At 47.9% G+C, this 23,617-nt stretch overlaps 1 protein-coding gene across 6 annotated transcripts in view; it reads right to left on the bottom strand.

Moving 5' to 3' along the window:
- Nucleotides 1–1,311: 1,311 nt before the first annotated feature.
- The window catches only part of LOC135054595 (oocyte zinc finger protein XlCOF6.1-like), a 164,661-nt gene continuing 142,355 nt past the window's right edge, over nucleotides 1,312–23,617 (bottom strand). Inside the window, exons 1-7 of one of the 6 annotated variants that reach the window (XM_063957771.1) lie at nucleotides 23,479–23,497; nucleotides 14,358–14,388; nucleotides 14,095–14,241; nucleotides 13,298–13,376; nucleotides 13,082–13,179; nucleotides 12,782–12,950; nucleotides 1,312–2,562 (exon numbers count right to left, since the gene is read on the bottom strand). In XM_063957771.1, the coding sequence (XP_063813841.1) occupies nucleotides 1,598–2,562; nucleotides 12,782–12,950; nucleotides 13,082–13,179; nucleotides 13,298–13,376; nucleotides 14,095–14,106 (1,323 nt within the window). In that variant the 5' untranslated portion in view covers nucleotides 14,107–14,241; nucleotides 14,358–14,388; nucleotides 23,479–23,497 and the 3' untranslated portion in view covers nucleotides 1,312–1,597. Of the gene's footprint in view, nucleotides 2,563–12,781; nucleotides 12,951–13,081; nucleotides 13,180–13,297; nucleotides 13,377–14,094; nucleotides 14,242–14,357; nucleotides 14,389–23,221; nucleotides 23,243–23,478; nucleotides 23,580–23,617 lie in introns of those variants that run through there. The other 5 variants (XM_063957770.1, XM_063957775.1, XM_063957774.1 and 2 more) reach the window with 5 other exon arrangements.

The following is a 23,617-nucleotide window of genomic DNA, read 5'->3' as shown; positions in this document are numbered from 1 at the left end:
TGGGCCGGTATACATCGGTATGGCATACTGGCCCTTCGAGCACTGATTCCCCCCCTTCCCCCAGCCGCTGCCTATAGCGCTGCCAATCAGAGCTGTTGAACCGGCAGCCAATCAGAAGTGGACGCTCCTGATTGGCTGCTGGTCCGTGGCAGATTTCAAATGGTGGCGAATCAGACTCAGCGCCGCTGCCCATGGGCTCCTCCTCCGCACCGAAGGCCTCCTTCTCACCGCCGTCCATGGTCTCCTCACCTACTCTGACCGCTGCTGACTACACCTCTGCACAGTCGCCGACCACAACCCCTTCCACTGCACATCTCATTAGGTAATGTTCCCCTGCTTCCCTACGTCACTCTCCCTGTCCCTGCTGTCACTCTCTCACCCTGTCCCTGCTGTCACTCTCTCGCCCTGTCCCTGCTGTCACTCTCTCGCCCTGTCCCTGCTGTCACTCTTCCTCAATTATGGATCATACAGTGTAGCATATTGTGAAATTTGGCTCATACTGTGTGGCATATAGTGAATTTGGCTCATTACGTGTGGCGTAATGGGAATTTTGGCTCATTCTGTGCAGCGTCATGTGAAATTTGGCTCATACGGTGTGGCATATACTGAATTTTGGCACATTCCGTGTGGCGTAATGGGAATTTTGGCTCATTCTGTGGAAATTTTGGCTTATTCTTTGCGGCGTCATGTGAAATTTGGCTCATATGGTGTGGCATATAGTGAATTTTGACGCATTCTGTGTGGCGTAATGTGATATTTGGCTCATTCCGTGGGAATTTTGGCCCATTCTGTGTGACATAATGTGAATTTTGGCTCATTATATGTGGGATAATGTGTAAGGGGCACCAGTACTAGATTGTATAAGGGGTCCTACTATTGTGGTGCATAATGTGTATATGGTGAGGTAAACTACACTTATGGACATGCCCCATTTTGAGTGACTACACCCCCTTTTAAGGGGCCACGCCCCCTTTTTCTGGAGCGTGTATGCATAATTACAACATTCACTTCTCTAAACCCCCACTTCAAAATTTCCACTTCGACCACTGCCTATAATATAATAACATATCACATTAATAGTAATTAAATTAAAGAGGCTTGCAAATGGAGATCTGAACTTGTTCTTCAAATAATACACATTGTGTAATTGGCTCATTTAGAAGTTAGTCTGCTTTCATGAGTGAGATAAACGTTTCGGTATCACGCATACGCCCCTACAACTCCTTACATCAAAAAAGACATTTGAATACAAATTTTCGGTTGTGAACAAACAGGGAAATCAATATCAATATAGCCGAATGTACAACCAGATGAAAATAAAATATTTATTGCATACGTCTTTCCAGGCACCAAAACGAGCCCCCAAGTGCACAAAGAGGACTGTGTCAGTGGACTAAACTGCTTTAAAGATAATCAATTCATGACACAACGCAGTATTTTGACTACAGCTGCAATTCGGTTTCATTTATAAGCTTGTGGAGATGGTATTCCACCTTCTCTGTGTATAATTAGACTTGGTTCTTGTACAGAACATTTCCAGCTTTTAGAATATTTAGTATAGTGCTGCAGCACCACTTCATCCATCAGTTCATGGAACTTACTTTCCTCCACTGTGAATTTTCTGGTGTCTAACAAGAGTGGTTTTTCGTGCAAAGCTTTTGCCACAATCGGAACACTGAAATGGTTTCTCACCTTTGTGGATTCTCTGATGTCTAAGAAAATCTGATTTATGTGTAAAACATTTCCCACACTCCGAACATGGAAATGGTTTCTCACCTGTGTGACTTCTCTGATGTATAACAAGATCTGATTTCTGAGTAAAACATTGGCCACACTCAGAGCATGAAAATGGCTTATCTCCTGTGTGAGTTCTCAGATGTCTCACAAGATCCGAATTGTCTGTGAAGCATTTCCCACACTCAGAACATGGAAATGGTTTCTCACCTGTGTGACTTCTCTGATGTTTAACAAAATGTGACTTGTGTATAAATCCTTTCCCACACTCGGTACATAAAAAGGGTTTCTCACCCGTGTGAATTCTTTGATGTATAACGAGAGTTGATTTCCGAGTAAAGCATTTCTCGCACTCAGAGCATGGAAAGGGCTTCTCCCCTGTGTGTAGTGTCTGATGTGTAATAAGAACTGATTTCTGTGTAAAACATTTCCCACACTCGGAGCATGGAAACGGCCTCTCACCTGTGTGTAGTCTTTCATGTGGAACAAGAGCTGATTCCCGTGTAAAACATTTCCCACACTCAGGACATGGAAATGGCTTCTCAGCTGCCTGGTGGGTAATAAGCTTTGGGCATCTGGCATCTATAGAGGGAAATGTTTTATCTACTCTTAGCGCTGCAACATATGTACCAACATCTAAGCTATCTGGAGAACATTCTTTATGATAGGCGGGAACAGACGACACATCTGCATGATGAAGTACTGGATGTACATTTAGAGTAATAGAACTGTTTGTTGGAGAATCTCGTGTAATGCAGTTATCTTCTGTGTCACCATCTGGAGATAAATTGAGATATTTCTCTGTGGAAATCCTGCTGCTGTGTCCATCTGTTGAGAATAAAATAAATATATGGAGATAATAAGATTTTACTTACCGATAAATCTATTTCTCGTAGTCCGTAGTGGATGCTGGGGACTCCGTCAGGACCATGGGGAATAGCGGCTCCGCAGGAGACAGGGCACAAAAGTAAAAGCTTTAGGATCAGGTGGTGTGCACTGGCTCCTCCCCCTATGACCCTCCTCCAAGCCTCAGTTAGGATACTGTGCCCGGACGAGCGTACACAATAAGGAAGGATTTTGAATCCCGGGTAAGACTCATACCAGCCACACCAATCACACTGTACAACCTGTGATCTGAACCCAGTTAACAGCATGATAACAGCGGAGCCTCTGAAAAGATGGCTCACAACAATAATAACCCGATTTTTGTACCAATAACTATGTACAAGTATTGCAGACAATCCGCACTTGGGATGGGCGCCCAGCATCCACTACGGACTACGAGAAATAGATTTATCGGTAAGTAAAATCTTATTTTCTCTAACGTCCTAGTGGATGCTGGGGACTCCGTCAGGACCATGGGGATTATACCAAAGCTCCCAAACGGGCGGGAGAGTGCGGATGACTCTGCAGCACCGAATGAGAGAACTCCAGGTCCTCTTTAGCCAGGGTATCAAATTTGTAGAATTTTACAAACGTGTTCTCCCCCCGACCACGTAGCTGCTCGGCAGAGTTGTAATGCCGAGACCCCTCGGGCAGCCGCCCAGGATGAGCCCACCTTCCTTGTGGAATGGGCATTTACATATTTTGGCTGTGGCAGGCCTGCCACAGAATGTGCAAGCTGAATTGTACTACACATCCAACAAGCAATCGTCTGCTTAGAAGCAAGAGCACCCAGTTTGTTGGGTGCATACAGGATAACAGCAAGTCAGTTTTCCTGACTCCAGCCGTCCTGGAAACCGATATTTTCAGGGCCCTGACAACATCTAGCAACTTGGAGTCCTCCAAGTCCCTAGTAGCCGCAGGTACCACAATAAGCTGGTTCAGGTGAAACGCTGACACCACCTTAGGGAGAAACTGGGGACGAGTCCGCAGCTCTGCCCTGTCCGAATGGACAATCAGATATGGGCTTTTGTGAGACAAAGCCGCCAATTCTGACACTCGCCTGGCCGAGGCCAGGGCCAACATCATGGTCACTTTCCATGTGAGATATTTCAAATCCACAGATTTGAGCGGTTTAAACCAATGTGATTTGAGGAATCCCAGAACTACGTTGAGATCCCACAGTGCCACTGGAGGCACAAAAGGGGGTTGTATATGCAGTACTCCCTTGACAAACTTCTGGACTTCAGGAACTGAAGCCAATTCTTTCTGGAAGAAAATCGACAGGGCCGAAATTTGAACCTTAATAGACCCCAATCTGAGGCCCATAGACACTCCTGTTTGCAGGAAATGCAGGAATCGACCGAGTTGAAATTTCTTCGTGGAGCCTTCCTGGCCTCACACCACGCAACATATTTTCGCCACATGTGGTGATAATGTTGTGCGGTCACGTCCTTCCTGGCTTTGACCAGGGTAGGAATGACCTCTTCCGGAATGCCTTTTTCCCTTAGGATCCGGCGTTCAACCGCCATGCCGTCAAACGCAGCCGCGGTAAGTCTTGGAACAGACATGGTACGTGCTGAAACAAGTCCCTTCTTAGCGGCAGAGGTCATGAGTCCTCTGTGAGTATCTCTTGAAGTTCCGGGTACCAAGTCCTTCTTGGCCAATCCGGAGCCACGAGTATAGTTCTTACTCCTCTACGTCTTATAATTCTCAATACCTTGGGTATGAGAAGCAGAGGAGGGAACACATACACCGACTGGTACGCCCACGGTGTTACCAGAACGTCCACAGCTATTGCCTGAAAGTCTCTTGACCTGGCGCAATACCTGTCCAGTTTTTTGTTCAGGCGGGACGCCATCATGTACACCTTTGGTCTTTCCCAACGGTTCACAATCATGTGGAAAACTTCCCGATGAAGTCCCCACTCTCCCGGGTGGAGGTCGTGCCTGCTGAGGAAGTCTGCTTCCCAGTTGTCCACTCCCGGAATGAACACTGCTGACAGTGCTATCACATGATTTTCTGCCCAGCGAAGAATCCTTGCAGTTTTTGCCATTGCCCTCCTGCTTCTTGTGCCGCCCTGTCTGTTTACGTGGGCGACTGCCGTGATGTTGTCCCACTGGATCAATACCGGCTGACCTTGAAGCAGAGGTCTCGCTAAGCTTAGAGCATTATAAATTGCCCTTAGCTCCAGTATATTTATGTGGAGAAGTGTCTCCAGACTTAATCACACTCCCTGGAAATTTTTTCCCTGTGTGACTGCTCCCCAGCCTCTCAGGCTGGCCTCCGTGGTCACCAGCATCCAATCCTGAATGCCGAATCTGCGGCCCTCTAGAAGATGCGATCCGGACCATTTGTCCAGCAGATCCCACTGAAAAGTTCTTGCTTGGAATCTGCCGAATGGAATCGCTTCGTAATAAGCCACCATTTTTCCCAGGACTCTTGTGCAATGATGCACTGACACTTTTCCTGGTTTTAGGAGGTTCCTGACTAGCTCGGATAACTCCCTGGCTTTCTCCTCCGGGAGAAACACCTTTTTCTGGACTGTGCCCAATCCCTAGGAACAGCAGACGTGTCGTCGGAAACAACTGCGGTTTTGGAATATTTAGAATCCACCCGTGCTGTCGTAGAACTACTTGAGATAGTGCTACTCCGACCTCCAACTGTTCTCTGGACCTTGCTCTTATCAGGAGGTCGTCCATTTTCTTCGAAGAAGAATCATCATTTCGGGCATTACCTTGGTAAAGACCCGGAGTGCCGTGGACAATCCAAACGGCAGCGTCTGAAACTGATAGTGACAGTTCTGTACCACGAACCTGAGATACCCTTGGTGAGAAGGGCAAATTGGGACATGGAGGTAAGCATCCCTGATGTCCCGGGACACCATATAGTCCCCTTCTTCCTGGTTCGCTATCACTGCTCTGAGTGACTCCATCTTGATTTGAACCTTTGTAAGTGTTCAAATATTTCAGATTTAGAATAGGTCTCACCGAGCCTTCTGGTTTCAGTACCACAATATAGTGTGGAATAATACCCCTTTCCTTGTTGTAGGAGGGGTACTTTGATTATCACCTGCTGGGAATACAGCTTGTGAATTGTTTCCAATACTGCCTCCCTGTCGGAGGGAGACGTTGGTAAAGCAGACTTCAGGAACCTGCGAGGGGAAACGTCTCGACTTTCCAATCTGTACCCCTGGGATACTACTTGTAGGATCCAGGGGTCCTGTACGGCCCCAGCATCATGCTGAGAACTTGGCAGAAGCGGTGGAAGGCTTCTGTTCCTGGGAATGGGCTGCCTGCTGCAGTCTTCTTCCCTTTCCTCTATCCCTGGGCAGATATGCTTATGGGGACGAAAGGACTGAGGCTGAAAAGACGGTGTCTTTTTCTGCATAGATGTGACTTAGGGTAAAAACGGTGGATTTCCCAGCAGTTGCCGTGGCCACCAGGTCCGATGGACCGACCCCCAAATAACTCCTCCCCTTTATACGGCAATACATCTTTGTGCCGTTTGGAATCTGCATCACCTGACCACTGTCGTGTCCATAAACATCTTTTGGCAGATATGGACATCGCACTTACTCTTGATGCCAGAGTGCAAATATCCCTCTGTGCATCTCGCATATATAGAAATGCATTCTTTAAATGCTCTATAGTAAATAAAATACTGTCCCTGTCAAGGGTATCAATATTTTCAGTCAGGGAATCCGACCAAGCCACCCCCGCGCTGCACATCCAGGCTGAGGCGATTGCAGGTCGCAGTATAACACCAGTATGTGTGTATATACTTTTTAGGATATTTTCCAGCCTCCTATCAGCTGGCTCCTTGAGGGCGGCCGTATCTGGAGACGGTACCGCCACTTGTTTTGATAAGTGTGTGAGCGCCTTATCCACCCTAAGGGGTGTTTCCCAACGCGCCCTAACTTCTGGCGGGAAAGGGTATACCGCCAATAATTTTCTATCGGGGGAACCCCGCGCCTCATCACACACTTCATTTAATTTATCTGATTCAGGAAAAACTATAGGTAGTTTTTCCACACCCCACATAATACCCTTTTTTGTGGTACTTGTAGTATCAGAAATATGTAACACCTCCTTCATTGCCCTTAACAAGTAACGTGTGGCCCTAAAGGAAAATACGTTTGTTTCTTCACCGTCGACACTTGAGTCAGTGTCCGTGTCTGTGTCGACCGACTGAGGTAAAATGGGCATTATAACGTCCCTGACGGTGTTTTAGACGCCTGGACAGATACTAATATGTTTGCCGGCCGTCTCATGTCGTCAACCGACTTGCAGCGTGTTGACTTATCACGTAATTCCTTAAATAAGCCATCTATTCCGGTGTCGACTCCCTAGAGAGTGACATCACCATTACAGGCAATTTGCTCCGCCTCCCAACATCGTCCTCATACATGTCGACACACACGTACCGACACACAGCACACACACAGGGAATGCTCTGATAGAGGACAGGACCTACTAGCCCTTTGGGGAGACAGAGGGAGAGTTTTCCAGCACACACCAAAAACGCTATAATTATACAGGGACAACCTTTATATAAGTGCTTTTCCCTTATAGCATTTTAATATATGTAGTCATATCGCCAAATCAGTGCCCCCCCCTCTCTGTTTTAACCCTGTTTCTGTAGTGCAGTGCAGGGGAGAGCCTGGGAGCCTTCCCACCAGCATTTCTGTGAGGGAAAATGGCGCTGTGTGCTGAGGAGAATAGGCCCCGCCCCCTTTTTGGCGGGCTTCTTCTCCCGTTTTTCTGAGACCTGGCAGGGGTTAAATACATCCATATAGCCCCCAGGGGCTATATGTGATGTATTTTTAGCCAGAATAAGGTACTATCATTGCTGCCCAGGGCGCCCCCCCCAGCACCCTGCACCCTCAGTGACCGCTGTTATGAAGTGTGCTGACAACAATGGCGCACAGCTGCAGTGCTGTGCGCTACCTTATGAAGACTGAAAAGTCTTCTGCCGCCGGTTTCTGGACCTCTTCACTTTTCGGCATCTGCAAGGGGGTCGGCGGCGCGGCTCCGGGACGAACCCCAGGGTGAGACCTGTGTTCCGACTCCCTCTGGAGCTAATGGTGTCCAGTAGCCTAAGAAGCCAATCCATCCTGCACGCAGGTGAGTTCACTTCTCTCCCCTAAGTCCCTCGATGCAGTGAGCCTGTTGCCAGCAGGACTCACTGAAAATAAAAAACCTAACAAAACTTTTACTCTAAGCAGCTCTTTAGGAGAGCCACCTAGATTGCACCCTTCTCGGCCGGGCACAAAAATCTAACTGAGGCTTGGAGGAGGGTCATAGGGGGAGGAGCCAGTGCACACCACCTGATCCTAAAGCTTTTACTTTTGTGCCCTGTCTCCTGCGGAGCCGCTATTCCCCATGGTCCTGACGGAGTCCCCAGCATGGTCCTGACGGAGTCCCCAGCATCCACTAGGACGTTAGAGAAATTAAGGTTTCTTTGGACCAAGATTTCTCTTCATATGAAGTCTATGGCGAAATGTCCCCAAATTCCCATTATATGGGTAAAATCAGGAAGTTTTAAGGTACAATTTATTGGGTTGGCTCTGAAATGCCGGCGATCACGGCATTCTGATGGTGAGAATCCTGACAGGGGACAGGTAAGTATACTTACCTTTTCCCAATGCCCCCATAACACACATCCCAGCATGCCCAAAGTTTTCCTGTTAGGGCATGCGAAAACGGTGACAGGGTATGATGGAATGTGTGGTCTGGAGTTCCGGATGTTGCCTACCGCTGGTCAGACGTGTTAAACTGCACAACATGTGTAGCCGTGTTTACACCAATTGAATTGTTTTCAATGCTTGTGCTACATTGGACATTGCGAAGACCCTGTCCGCAGTCTATGCAAACATCTAAAGATGACGACATGTGAAAGATATTCGACTGTCTCCAGGCTTGCAGAAAGATGCGCAATATGCACAACGTATTGAAAACAGGATTTTGGTAATTACCGATAAATCTATTTCTCTGATTCTACAGGGGACACTGGAGTTCCTCTTTACAGTGGGGTATAGTAGTGTAGTTACTGGGAACTGGGCACTTTAAGAATTTAGAAGTGTGACTGCTCCTCCTCCTCTATACCCCTCCTCCAGTCTTAGTAAACCGTGCCCGAGGAGAGCTGGAAGAATAACTTCAGAGGAAGAGTGAGTAAAGTACACAAAATAAACACAACACCAACAGGTCTGAAACAAGAAGTAACAGTCAGTGAAAAACTGACAACACTGAAACATATAACAACATTTAACAATGGCAGGGTAGGCATCCAGTGTCCCCTGTGGAATCGGAGAAATGGATTTATCAGTAAGTACCAAAATCATGTTTTCTCCTTCATCCACTAGGGGGCACTGGAGTGTCTCTTTACAGTGGGAACATCCTGGAGCTCCTATCACAGGCGGGAATGTGCTAAGAAACCTGCAAAACAGCACGCCCATATTGTGAGGCAGAACGTGTCAAAACAGTAGAACCGGACAAATGCATGCCGACATGATCAAGTGGCCGTCCGGCAAAGTTGCTCCATGGAGACCCGTGGGCAGCTGCCCATGAGGTACCCATCGAGCACGTAGAATGTGCTGTTATGGAAGCTGGGGGTTCCCTGGATGAGGCTATATAAGCCTGTCTGATGGTCAACCGGATCCATCGTGCCAACGTTTGTTTTGAAGCTGGCCAGCCTGGACGAGCAATATCATACAAAACAAATAACAAATATGATTTTTGTACAGAAGAAGTTCTGTCCACATATATCCTAAGAGGACCTGGAAGCAGGAGAGTCATCAGGGAGAACCGGTACCACAATAGGTTGGTTAATGTGGAACGCTGAGACTACCTTTGGAAGGAATAACAGCCTTGTGCGAAGTTCTGCTCTATCCTCGTGGAAGATTAAATATGGAGGACGACAGGTAAGAGCTCCAAGTTTGGACACCCTCGTGTACGAATCCACAGCAAGTAGCATGACCACCTTTCATGAGAGATATCGGAGGTCTACCGCTTCCAACTGTTCGAACATGGATGACTGTAAGAATGAAAGGACAATGTCTAGATTCCACGGAGCAGTGGGGCGCAAGAAGCGGTGGCTGAAGATGGACAACCCCTTGTAGAAAGGTCTGTACCTCTGAGATTAATGCCAGTTTCTTTTGGAAGAAAATGGATAGTGCAGAGACTTGTACCTTCAGGGATTCCAGTCGTAATCAGTCAGAAAAACCTTTCTGCAGGAAAAGAAGTAGACGAGGCATCTTGAAGACAACTGGAGACCTCACTGACTTTCACTGCAGGCTATGTATACTTTCCAGATGCGATGGTAGGGTTTTGAAGTAACTTCCTTTTTAGCCCTAAGCCGTGGAAGTAGAGGGAATGGTGTGAAAAGGTAAGCAAAGTGGAACCACCAGGGTGATGTTAGAGCGTCTACGGTCTCTGCTGCTGGGTACCTTGTTCAAGAGTAATACCTTGGCAGTTGGTGATTTTGCCTGGATACCATCAGGTCGACTTGTGGAAGGCCCCACCGATGGACTAGCTATTGGAATACTTGGGGATGAAGAGCCCACTCTCCTGGCTCTACATCCTGGTGAGTTAGGTAATTGGCTTCCCAATTTTCCACACTTGGAATGAAGATTGCCAATGAAGTCATGGCATATTCCACCGCACACTTAAGTATGCGGCTTACCTCTCTCATTGCTGCCCGACTCTTGGTTCTGCCTTGTCGGTTACCGCTGTGGCTTTGTCTGATTGGACTCTGACAGCCCGGCCTAGAAACAGATGGTGTGCTAACTGGAGTGCATAGAACACCGCTCTCAGTTCGAGAATGTTTATTTGCCTGCGTCGTCTCCTCCGGGGTCCAGAGGACCTGGTAGTGAGTGTTCAGAGTCACTGCCCCCCATCCTCGCAGGCTTGTGTCTGTGGTGAAGAGAGTCCAATCCCACACTCCGAACCTTCTGCCTTCCAGTAAGTGAGATGAGTGTAGCCACCAGCGGAGACATATTTGAGTGCTGGGGGCTAGTATCACTGTCCTGTGAAGGAACAGATGGGATCCTGACCATTGAGACAGAAGGTCCAGTTGAAATGCTCTTGAATGGAAGCAGCCGTATGGAATTGCCTCGAAGGCTGCCACCATCTGTCCTGGTATTCTTATGCATAAGTGTACCAACACACGTCTGTGCTGCAGTACCTTTCTCACCATGGGAGTAATTCCAAGTTGATCGCAGCAGGATTTTTGTTAGCAATTGGGCAAAACCATGTGCACTGCAGGGGAGGCAGATATAACATGTGCAGAGAGAGTTAGATTTGGGTGTGGTGTGTTCAATCTGCAATCTAATTTGCAGTGTAAAAATAAAGCAGCCAGTATTTACCCTGCACAGCAATAAAATAACCCACCCAAATCTAACTCTTTCTGCACATGTTATATCTGCCTCCCCTGCAGTGCACATGGTTTTGCCCAATTGCTATCAAAAATCCTGCTGCGATCAACTTGGAATTACCCCCCATATCCTGAATGGCTGTAATCTTGTCCTGAGGGAGGAAGAGTCTTTGTCTGGTTGTGTCCAGAATCATGCCGAGAAACTGCAGTCTTCGAGTTGGTTGAGACTTCGAGAAGTTTAGGATCCACCCATGTCTTATGAGGAGCCTCTGTGTCATCCCTATGTTTTGGATTAATTGGTCTCTGGAGGAAGCTTTGAAAAGAAGATCGTTCAGACAGGGGGTGAGCACGATGCCCTGTGATCTTAGAACAGCCACCATTAACGCCATGACCTTCGTAAATATCCTGGGCGCCAATGACAGACCGAAGGGTAAGGCTTGGAACTGGTAATGTGAGTTTTGAATGGCAAATCTCAGGTATGTCTGGTGTGGTGGCCCGATGGGTATCTGCAGATAAGCATTGTTGATGTCCAACGACACTAAGACTAGTCGAGCACCAGGCATATACTTACGTGCTTCCCTAAGCTGGCCGGTGGTGGCCAGTGGCTAGGGGACCATGACTCGCGCTGCATGCAGCGGGTCTGGTGTACCCTAGAGACGGAGGTCTCATAGCCGTGGGTCCCTGCGCGAACTGCGAGCAGTTGCGGAGGGTCCCCCCGGCAGCTCCCACGATGCAGAACAGGCAAGGGCAACCTTTGCCTCTAATGTCCTCATGCTGCTTGAAGATCTTACTAATCTATTATTTTGCTCATTGAGGAGAACTAGAAAATATGTCCAGCTCCCTCGGGCACTAAACTAAGACTGGCTTGGAGGAGGGGTATGAGCAGTCACACTTCTAAATCCTGAAATGATGTGAGAGGAGACCAGGAGTCTACTAGGGGCTGATGGCTCCTGATGTATAAGATACACCAGAGTGTGGGGAGGAGACTGGTCAGATATCTTAGCTGGTAACACACAGTGACATGATGTGAGGAGGAGAGCAGGAGTGTAATAGGGGCTGATGTCTCCTGATGTATGAGATATACCAGAGAGTGTGGGGAGGAGACTGGTCAGATCTCTGTGCTGGTAACACACAGTGACATGATGTGAGGAGGAGAGCAGGAGTATAATAAGGGCTGATGGCTCCTGATGTATGAGATACACCACAGAGTGTGGGGAGGAGACTGGTCAGATATCTGGGCTGGTAACACACAGTGACATGATGTGAGGGGGAGAGCAGGAGTATAATAGGGGCTGATGGCTCCTGATGTATGAGATACACCAGAGAGTGTGGGGAGGAGACTGGTCAGATATCTGGGCTGGTAACACACAGTGACATGATGTGAGGGGGAGAGCAGGAGTATAATAGGGGCTGATGGCTCCTGATGTATGAGATACACCAGAGAGTGTGGGGAGGAGACTGGTCAGATCTCTGGGCTGGTAACACACAGTGACATGATGTGAGGGGGAGAGTAGGAGTATAATAGAGGCTGATGGCTCCTGATGTATGAGATACACCAGAGAGTGTGGGGAGGAGACTGGTCAGATCTCTGGGCTGGTAACACACAGTGACATGATGTGAGGGGGAGAGCAGGAGTATAATAGAGGCTGATGGCTGTTGACTCTCCCAATGGGAAAAACACATTTCCCTTATCAGTTTGCACTGACAGAGGAGGGTGTAGGATAAGAGATTGCTGTAATGACTGAGGAATCAGAATGTGTGACTCTGTTCTGTAAAAGTGTGTATTTCTCACCTGTGCTGATATCTGTAGGGATTTCCTCCTCCTTACACTGCTGATCCCACCTCACATAATTCTCTTTTTCCTTCTCTATATCTTCCACTTTAATATGAGTCATATATGTCTCTTCTTTTCCCTCTATAGGTTCTATCTTGATATCAGTCAGTGCTTCACTCTCAATAACCTCAAAAAAAAACAAAAAACAAAAGATAATAACATTAATTAACAGAACAATATCAGTGTATCAGACAAAGAATACACAATATATTGTGACAGACACTTGGGTATATTGCCTTCCCCTGCAATCCCACCTACCTGATACTCCTGTGGGATCCTGTGATTCTCCTCTGTACAATCTTGGGAATACAGAGGACGGGGACATCTCTCTGGGGTATCTCTGTTACTGGGTCCATCTGTAGGAGACACACAGTGACCGAGTACAGTGTATATATGTGATTATCAGATGATGTGTGTATATAGGGGCCCCCATACCTGCTCTCCCCTGTATAATACATGACAGTCTCCTCTTACCCAGTGATGTGAGGGGCCGGTGATTCTCCATCATCACGTCCTTGTACAGACCCCTGTGTTCCTCTATATACTCCCCCTCCTGCATGGAGACATAGACAGTGACATCCTGACACCTTATAGGCACCTGACACACACAGTGATACAGTCATCACCCAGACACATCCCCTGGTGTTACTGTATAATGTCCCATTCCCAGCAGTCACCTCTCCAGTCATCACCCAGACACGTCCCCTGGTGTTACTGTATAATGTCCCATACCCAGCAGTCACCTCTCCAGTCATCACCCAGACACATCCCCTGGTGTTACTGTATAATGCCCCATTCCCAGCAGTCACCTCTCCAGTCATCACCCAGACACGTCCCCTAGTGTTACTGTATAATGTCCCATTCCCGGCAGTCACCTCTCCAGTCATCACCCAGATACATCCCCTGGTGTTACTGTATAATGGACCATTCCCAGCGGTCACCTCTCCAGTCATCACCCAGATACATCCCCTGGTGTTACTGTATAATGCCCTATTCTCAGCAGTCACCTCTCCAGTAATCACCCGGTCACATCCCCTGGTGTTACTGTATAATGCCCCATTCCCAGCAGTCACCTCTCCAGTCATCACCCAGACACGTCCCCTGGTGTTACTGTATAATGTCTCATTCCCAGCAGTCACCTCTCCAGTCATCACCCAGACACGTCCCCTGGTGTTACTGTATAATGCCCCATTCCCAGCAGTCACCTCTCCAGTCATCACCCAGACACATCCCCTGGTGTTACTGTATAATGTCCCATTCCCAGCAGTCACCTCTCCAGTCATCAGCTGAATGATCTTGTTGGTGAGTTCCAGGATCTTCTGGTCATTGTGTATCTCGTATCAGTGAGTGAGGTGGAGGCACCGTGAAGGAGGCACAGCTATGGGGAATATCATATGTCTTCTCACTGTTGTACCATCCTGGGAAATGACAGAGATATATATAGTAATTATTTTTAGGAGTTATTTGTGCAAAATAAACAAGATGGGTCCATTATGCAAGGTCAACCGCTATTGTATATGTACACAACATTTACCTCTCCTGCAAATCCTCAGAGTAAAATGTTCCTGTGGAGGCAGATAGTTACAGACAATATACTTATACTGGCCCATAGAAGATGGTTGGAGAGGCAAGTACTATATATATTATACTAGACAGTGCGGATGAGAAAACTGAGACACCAATACCATATCTGAGAGCAAAAGGACACCACAGGCTGCTCCCCCTATCCACTAATAATAACAGGACACCACAGGCTGCTCCCCCTGTATAATAATAAAGGACACCATACGCTAATCCGGGATCCGGTCTCTAGGTTGACAGTAACTAGGTCAACACTGTCTAGGTCGACCACTAGTGGTCGACAGTAACTAAGTCGACAAGGTCTCTAGGTCGTCATGAGTTTTTCACAATTTTTGTCTTTTTTTGAACTTTTTCATACTTAACGATCCACGCGGACTACAATTGGGAATAGTAACCTGGGAGCGAAGCGAGCCATGTGAGGGGACAGGGTGCACTAATTGGGGTTCACTGTATGGAGAAAAAGACACCCAAAAAACATTACAAAATCATGTCGACCTTTTGACCTGTTGACCTCGTTACTGTCCACCAATAGTGGTTGACCTAGATACAGTCAACCTAGTTATATACAACACCCGGTTAATCCCTCTATCCACTAACAATAATAGGAAACCATAGGCTGCTCCCCCTGTATATTAGTAACAGGACACTATAAACTGCTACGCCTGTATAATAGTAACAGGACACCACACACCGCTACCTCTGTATAAGAATAGTAATAATAATAATAATAATAATAATAATAATAATAATAAAAACAGGACACCACATGCTGCTCCCCCTGTATAAAAATAAAAACAGGACACTACAGGCTGCTCCCCCTGTATAATAACAACAACAACAGGAGACCACAGGCTGTTCCCTCTGTATAATGATGATAATAGGATACCAAAGGCCGCACCTCCTATATAATAATAACAGGACACCACAGGCCGCTCACCCTATATTATAATAACAACAACAACAACAACAACAACAACACACCACAGGCTATTCCCCCAGTATAATAATAACAGGACAACACAGGCTGATCCATCTGTAGTATAATAATAATATTAATAACAGGACACCACAGGCAGCTCCCCGTGTATAATAATAGGACACCACAGGCTGCACCCCCTGAATAATAATAACAACAACAACAACAACAACAACAACAACAAGACACCACTACCCGCTGAATAATAACCGAACACCACAGGCTGCTCCCCCTGAATAATAACAACAACAACAACAACAACAACAACAACAGGACACCACAGGCCGCTCCCCCCTGTATAATAATAGGACACCACAGGCTGCACCCCCTGTATAATAACAACAAAACACCACTACCCGCTTTCCGCTGAATAATAACCGAACACCACAGGCTGCTCCCCCTGTATAATAATAACAACAGGACACCACAGGCTGCTCCCCCTGAATAAGAATGATAACAGAACACCACAGGCTGCTCCCCCTGTATAATAATAACAACAACAGGACACCACAGGCTGCTCCCCCTGTATAATACCAGGACACCACAGGGCGCTCCCCCTGTATAATAATAAAAGGACAACATAGGCTGCTCCCCCTGTATAATATTAATAAATAAGAATTTACTCACCGGTAATTCTATTTCTCGTAGTCCGTAGTGGATGCTGGGGACTGCGTAAGGACCATGGGGAATAGACAGGCTCCGCAGGAGACTGGGCACTCTATAGAAAGATTTAGGACTATCTGGTGTGCACTGGCTCCTCCCCCTATGACCCTCCTCCAAGCCTCAGTTAGGAACTGTGCCCGGAAGAGCTGACACAATAAGGAAGGATTTTTGAATTCCGGGTAAGACTCATACCAGCCACACCAATCACACCATGTAACACGTGATAGGAACCCCGGTTAACAGTATGATAACAAATGGAGCCTCTGAAGAGATGGCTCACAACAAAACCCGATATTTGTAACAATAACTATGTACAGGTATTGCAGACAATCCGCACTTGGGATGGGCGCCCAGCATCCACTACGGACTACGAGAAATAGAATTACCGGTGAGTAAATTCTTATTTTCTCTGACGTCCTAGTGGATGCTGGGGACTCCGTAAGGACCATGGGGATTATACCAAAGCTCCCAAACGGGCGGGAGAGTGCGGATGACTCTGCAGCACCGAATGAGAGAATTCCAGGTCCTCCTCAGCCAGGGTATCAAATTTGTAGAATTTTGCAAACGTGTTTGCCCCCGACCAAGTAGCTGCTCGGCAAAGTTGTAAAGCCGAGACCCCTCGGCAGCCGCCCAAGATGAGCCCACCTTCCGTGTGGAATGGGCTTTTACAGATTTAGGCTGCGGTAAGCCAACCGCAGAATGCGCCAGCTGAATAGTGCTACAAATCCAGCGCGCAATAGACTGCTTAGAAGCAGGAGCACCCAGCTTGGTGGTTGCATACAGGATAAACAGCGAGTCAGTCTTTCTGACTCCAGCCGTCCTGGAAATATAAATTTTTAGGGCCCTGACTACGTCCAGCAACTTGGAATCCTCCAAGTCCCTAGTAGCCGCAGCCACCACAATAGGTTGGTTCAAGTGAAAAGCTGAGACCACCTTTGGGAGAAACTGAGGACGAGTCCTCAATTCTGCCCTATCCATATGGAAAATCAGATAAGGGCTTTTACAAGACAAAGCCGCCAATTCTGAAACCCGCCTGGCCGACGCCAGGGCCAACAGCATGACCACTTTCCACGTGAGATATTTTAAATCCACAGTCTTAAGTGGTTCGAACCAATGTGATTTCAGGAATGCCAAAACCACATTGAGATCCCAAGGTGCCACTGGGGGCACAAAAGGAGGCTGAATATGCAGTACTCCTTTGACAAAAGTCTGAACTTCGGGCAGTGAAGCCAGTTCTTTTTGGAAGAAAATCGACAGAGCCGAAATCTGGACCTTTATGGACCCCAATTTGAGGCCCAACGTCACCCCCGCTTGCAGGAAGTGCAGGAATCGACCCAGTTGAAATTCCTCCGTCGGGGCCTTCATGGCCTCACACCAAGCAACATATTTTCGCCAAATGCGGTGATAATGTCTTGCGGTGACATCCTTCCTGGCTTTGATCAGGGTAGGGATGACTTCCTCCGGAATACCCTTTTCCTTCAGGATCCGGTGTTCAACCGCCATGCCGTCAAACGCAGCCGCGGTAAGTCTTGGAACAGACAGGGTCCCTGCTGCAGCAGGTCTTGTCTGAGCGGCAGAGGCCAAGGGTCCTCTGTAAGCATCTCTTGAAGTTCCGGGTACCAAGCTCTTCTTGGCCAATCCGGAACCACGAGTATGGTTTTCACTCCTCGCCTTCTTATTATTCTCAGTACCTTGGGTATGAGAGGTAGAGGAGGAAACACATAAACCGACTGGTACACCCATGGTGTCACTAGAGCGTCCACCGCTATCGCCTGAGGGTCTCTTGACCGGGCGCAATATCTTTTCAACTTCTTGTTGAGGCGGGACGCCATCATGTCTACCTGTGGTCTTTCCCACCGGTTGACCAGCATTTGGAAGACTTCTGGATGAAGTCCCCATTCTCCCGGGTGGAGGTCGTGCCTGCTGAGGAAGTCTGCTTCCCAGTTGTCCACTCCCGGAATGAACACTGCCGTCAGTGCTAACACATGATTCTCTGCCCATCTGAGAATCCTTGTGGCTTCTGCCATCGCCATCCTGCTTCTCGTGCCGCCCTGTCTGTTTACATGGGCGACCGCCGTGATGTTGTCTGACTGGATCAGTACCGGCTGGTTTTGAAGCAGGGGTCTTGCCTGGCTTAGGGCATTGTAAATGGCCCTTAGCTCCAGGATATTTATGTGAAGAGAAATCTCCTGATTTGACCACAGTCCTTGGAAATTTCTTCCCTTTGTGACTGCCCCCCAGCCCCGAAGGCTGGCATCCGTGGTCACCAGGACCCAGTCCTGTATTCCGAATCTGCGGCCCTCTAGTAGATGAGCCCTCTGCAGCCACCACAGCAGCGACACCCTGGTTCTGGCCGATAGGGTTATCCGCTGTTGCATCTGGAGATGGGACCCGGACCATTTGTCCAACAGGTCCCACTGGAACGTCCTTGCGTGGAACCTTCCGAATGGAATTGCTTCGTACGAAGCTACCATTTTTCCCAGGACTCGTGTGCATTGATGTACCGACACTTTTCCTGGTTTTAGGATGTCTCTGACCAGAGATGACAATTCCTCGGCTTTTTCCAGTGGAAGAAACACTCTTTTCTGGTCTGTGTCCAGAATCATTCCCAGGAACAGAAGACGTGTCGTCGGGACCAGCTGTGACTTTGGAATGTTTAGAATCCAGCCGTGCTGTTGTAGCACTTCCAGAGAAAGTGCCACCCCCACCATCAACTGTTCTTTGGACCTCGCCTTTATCAGGAGGAGATCGTCCAAGTATGGGATAATTAAAACTCCCTTCTTGCGAAGGAGTATCATCATTTCGGCCATTACCTTGGTAAAGACCCTCGGTGCCGTGGATAACCCAAACGGCAGCGTCTGGAACTGATAGTGACAGTCCTGTACCACAAATCTGAGGTACTCCTGGTGCGGAGGGTAAATGGGGACATGCAGGTACGCATCCTTGATGTCCAGGGATACCATGTAATCCCCCTCCTCCAGGCTCGCAATAACCGCCCTGAGCGATTCCATCTTGAACTTGAACCTTTTGATATAAGTGTTCAAGGCTTTTAAATTTAAGATGGGTCTCACCGAACCGTCCGGTTTCGGTACCACAAACATTGTGGAGTAGTAACCCTTTCCTTGCTGAAGGAGGGGTACTTTGACAATCACTTTCTGTGAATACAGTTTTTGAATAGCCACCAACACTGCCTCCCTGGCAGAGGGAGTTGCCGGCAAGGCAGATTTTAGGAAACGGCGGGGGGGAGACGTCTCGAATTCCAGCCTGTACCCCTGAGATACTACTTGAAGGACCCAGGGATCCACTTGTGAGAGAGCCCACTGTGTGCTGAAAAACCTGAGACGTGCCCCCACCGTTCCCGATTCCGCCTGAGCAGCCCCAGCGTCATGCTGTGGACTTACCGGACGCAGGGGAGGTCTTCTGCTCATGGGAACTAGCTGTGTGCTGCAGCTTTTTCCCCCTTCCTCTGCCCCTCGGCAGAAAGGATGAGCCTCTAGCCCGCTTATTTTTCTGGGGCCGAAAGGACTGTACTTGATAATACGGTGCCTTCTTTTGCTGTGGGGTAGCTTGTGGCAAAAAAGACGATTTCCCAGCAGTAGCTGTGGAAACGAGGTCTGAAAGACCTTCCCGAAAAAGTTCCACCCCTTTATAGAGTAAAACTTCCATGTGCCGCTTGGAGTCGGCATCACCTGACCATTGCCTAGTCCATAACCCCCGTCTGGCGGCAATGGACATAGCGCTTATTTTTGATGCCAGCCGGCAAATATCCCTCTGTGCATCACGCATGTATAAGACCGCGTCTTTTATATGGTCAATCGTTAGCAAAATATTGTCCCTATCCATGGTATCAATGTTTTCCAACAGGGAGTCTGACCACGGAGCAGCAGCACTGCACATCCAAGCTGATACAATAGCGGGTCTCAATATAATGCCAGTGTGTGTGTATATAGCTTTTAGGGTACTTTCCTGCTTTCTATCAGCAGGTTCTTTTAGGGCGGCCGTATCCGGAGACGGTAGTGCCACCTTCTTTGATAAGCGTGTCAGCGCTTTATCTACCCTAGGGGGTATTTCCCAGCGTGACCTATCCTCTGGCGGGAAAGGGTACGCAGCCATTAACCGTTTAGAAATGATCAATTTCTTATCTGGGGAAGTCCACGCTTCCTCACACACCTCATTTAGTTCGTCAGATGCAGGAAAAACTACTGGTAGTTTTTTCTCACCAAACATAATACCCTTTTTTGTGGTACCTGGGGTATCATCAGAAATGTGTAAAACATTTTTCATAGCCTCAATCATATAACGGGTGGATCTATTGGAGGGTACACTCGTCTCATCATCGTCGACACTGGAGTCGGTATCCGTGTCGACATCTGTATCTGTCATCTGAGGTAGCGGGCGTTTTACAGCCCCTGATGACATTTGAGAAGCTTGGACAGGCACAAGCTGAGTAGCCGGCTGTCCTATGTCGTCAAACCTTTTATGTAAGGAGCTGACACTGTCACGTAATTCCTTCCATAAGTCCATCCACACTGGTGTCGACCCCGCAGGGGGTGACATCACATTCACAGGCATTTGCTCCGCCTCCACATCATTATCCTCATCATACATGTCGACACAGCAGTACCGACACACAGCAGACACACAGGGAATGCTCTTACAGAGGACAGGACCCCACAAAGCCCTTTGGGGAGACAGAGGGAGAGTATGCCAGCACACACCAGGGCGCTATATAACACAGGGATATCACTATACAGAGTGTTTTCCCATATAGCTGCCTATATATATATATATATATATATATATATATATATACTGCGCCTAAATTGTGCCCCCCCTCTCTTTTTTACCCTTTCTGTAGTGCAGGACTGCAGGGGAGAGCCAGGGAGCTTCCTTCCAGCGGAACTGTGAGGGAATAATGGCGCCAGTGTGCTGAGGGAGTTGGCTCCGCCCCTTTTTCGGCGGGCTTTCTCCCGCTATTTTATCGTTTCTGGCAGGGGTTAATATACACCTATATAGCCTCTGGGGCTATATATGGTGTTAGTTTTGCCAGCCAAGGTGTTATTATTGCTGCTCAGGGCGCCCCCCCCCCCCCCCCAGCGCCCTGCACCCATCAGCGACCGCAGTGTGTGGTGTGCATGAGGAGCAATGGCGCACAGCTGCAGTGCTGTGCGCTACCTTGGAGAAGACAGAAGTCTTCAGCCGCCGATTTTCCGGACCACCTTCTTGTTTCTGGCTCTGTAAGGGGGACGGCGGCGCGGCTCCGGGAACGGACGACGAGGTCGGGTCCTGTGTTCGATCCCTCTGGAGCTAATGGTGTCCAGTAGCCTAAGAAGCCCAAGCTACCACCACTTAGGTAGGTTCGCTCATTCTCCCCTTAGTCCCTCGTTGCAGTGAGCCTGTTGCCAGCAGGTCTCACTGAAAATAAAAAACCTAAACTATACTTTCTGCTAGGAGCTCAGGAGAGCCCCTAGTGTGCATCCAGCTCAGCCGGGCACAGAAATCTAACTGAGGCTTGGAGGAGGGTCCTAGGGGGAGGAGCCAGTGCACACCAGATAGTCCTAAATCTTTCTATAGAGTGCCCAGTCTCCTGCGGAGCCCGTCTATTCCCCATGGTCCTTACAGAGTCCCCAGCATCCACTAGGACGAACAGAGAAATAATAATAACAGGTCACCACAGGCTGCTTCCACTGTATAATATTAACAACAGGACACCACAGGGCACCCCCTGCACACACAGGCTACTCCCCCTGTATAATAACAGGACACCACAGGGCACCCCTGTATAATAACAGGACAACACAGGCTGCTCCCCCTGTATAATAATAACAACAACAACAACAACAACAACAAGACACCATATGCTGCCCCCTGTATAATAATAACAACAACAGGACAACACAGGCTGCTCCCCCTGTATAACAACAGAAAACCACAGGCTGCTCCCCCTGTATAATAACAACAACAACATCAACAACAACAGGACACCATATGCTGCCCCCTGTATAATAACAACAACAGGACAACACAGGCTGCTCCCCCTGTATAACAACAACAGAAAACCACAGGCTACTCCCCCTGTATAATAATAAAGGACACCATAGGCTGCTCACCCTGTATAATAACAGGACACCACAGAGCACTCCCCCTGTATAATAATAATAAATAATAACAGGACACCACAGGCTGCTACCCCAGATAATAATTATAAGAGGACACTACAGGCTGCTCTCCTGTATAATAATAAAAGGACACCACAGGCTGCTCCCCCTGTATAATAACAGGACACCGCAGTCTGCTCCTCCTGTATAATAATAATAATAGGACACCACAGGCAGCCCCCTTGTATAATAACAGGACACCACAGGCTGCTCCCCCTGTATAATAACAGGACACCGCAGTCTGCTCCTCCTGTATAATAATAATAGGACACCACAGGCAGCCCCCTTGTATAATAACAGGACACCACAGGCTGCTCCCCCTGTACAATAACTGGACACAACAGGCTACTCCCCCTGTATAATAAGAACAATCATAATAATCATAATAACAACAACAACAACAACAACAACAACAACAGGGCACCACAGGCCACACCCCCTGTATAATAACAACAACAACAACAGGAAACCACAGGCTGCTCCCCCTGTATAATAATAAAGGACACCACAGGGCACTTCCCCTGTATATTCAGAAAAACAGGACACCACAGGCTGCTACCCATGTAGAATAATAATAACAGGACACCACAGGGCGCTCCCCCTGTATAATAATAATAACAGGCACCACAGGCCACTCCCCCTGTATAATAATAATAACAACAGTAAACCACAGGCTGCTCCCTCTGTAAAATAATAATAACAACAACAACAACAAGACACAACATGCTGCTCCCCCTGTATAAGAACAGGACAACACAGGCTGCTCCCCCTGTATAATAATAATAATAGGACACCACAGACTGCTCCCCCTGTATAATAACTGGACACCACAGGCTGCACCCCTGTATAATATTATTATTATTATGAACAACAACAGGACACCACAGGCTGCTCCCCCTGTATAATAGTAATAACAACAACAGGAAACCACAGGCTGCTCCCCCTGAATAAGAATGATAACAGAACACCAAAGGCTGCTCTCCCTGTATAATAATAATAATAATAATAATAACAACATACCTCCCAACATGACCCTCTCCAGGAGGGACACAATGCTCTGCTTCTGGACTTGTCTCTTAATGTATGATTGCTGGCACCTGTGCTGAACAGGTTAATGGATAAGAAAGGTGTTTCAGCACACGTGATGGCAATCATACATTAAGACAAAAGTCCAGAAGCAGAGCATTCTGTCCCTCCTGGAGAGGGTCATGTTGGGAGGTATGTAATAATAACAACAAAAAGACACCACAGGCTGCTCCCCCTGCACCAACACCTACTGCCTCGGTTGATGCTAGATTCAAGTGGCCCAAGAGACCTTTTAAGTCAGGGGGAGGAGCCACGACACCTACTGCCTCCTACGTATCAGACACCGGATATCCGCTTTACAATCCCAAGAGGGCAGGACGATCAGACGGC

The sequence above is a fragment of the Pseudophryne corroboree genome, chromosome 3 (assembly GCF_028390025.1).
Source record: "Pseudophryne corroboree isolate aPseCor3 chromosome 3, aPseCor3.hap2, whole genome shotgun sequence".
NCBI lineage: Eukaryota > Metazoa > Chordata > Amphibia > Anura > Myobatrachidae > Pseudophryne > Pseudophryne corroboree.
This window is presented reverse-complemented; position numbering and strand designations above follow the sequence as displayed.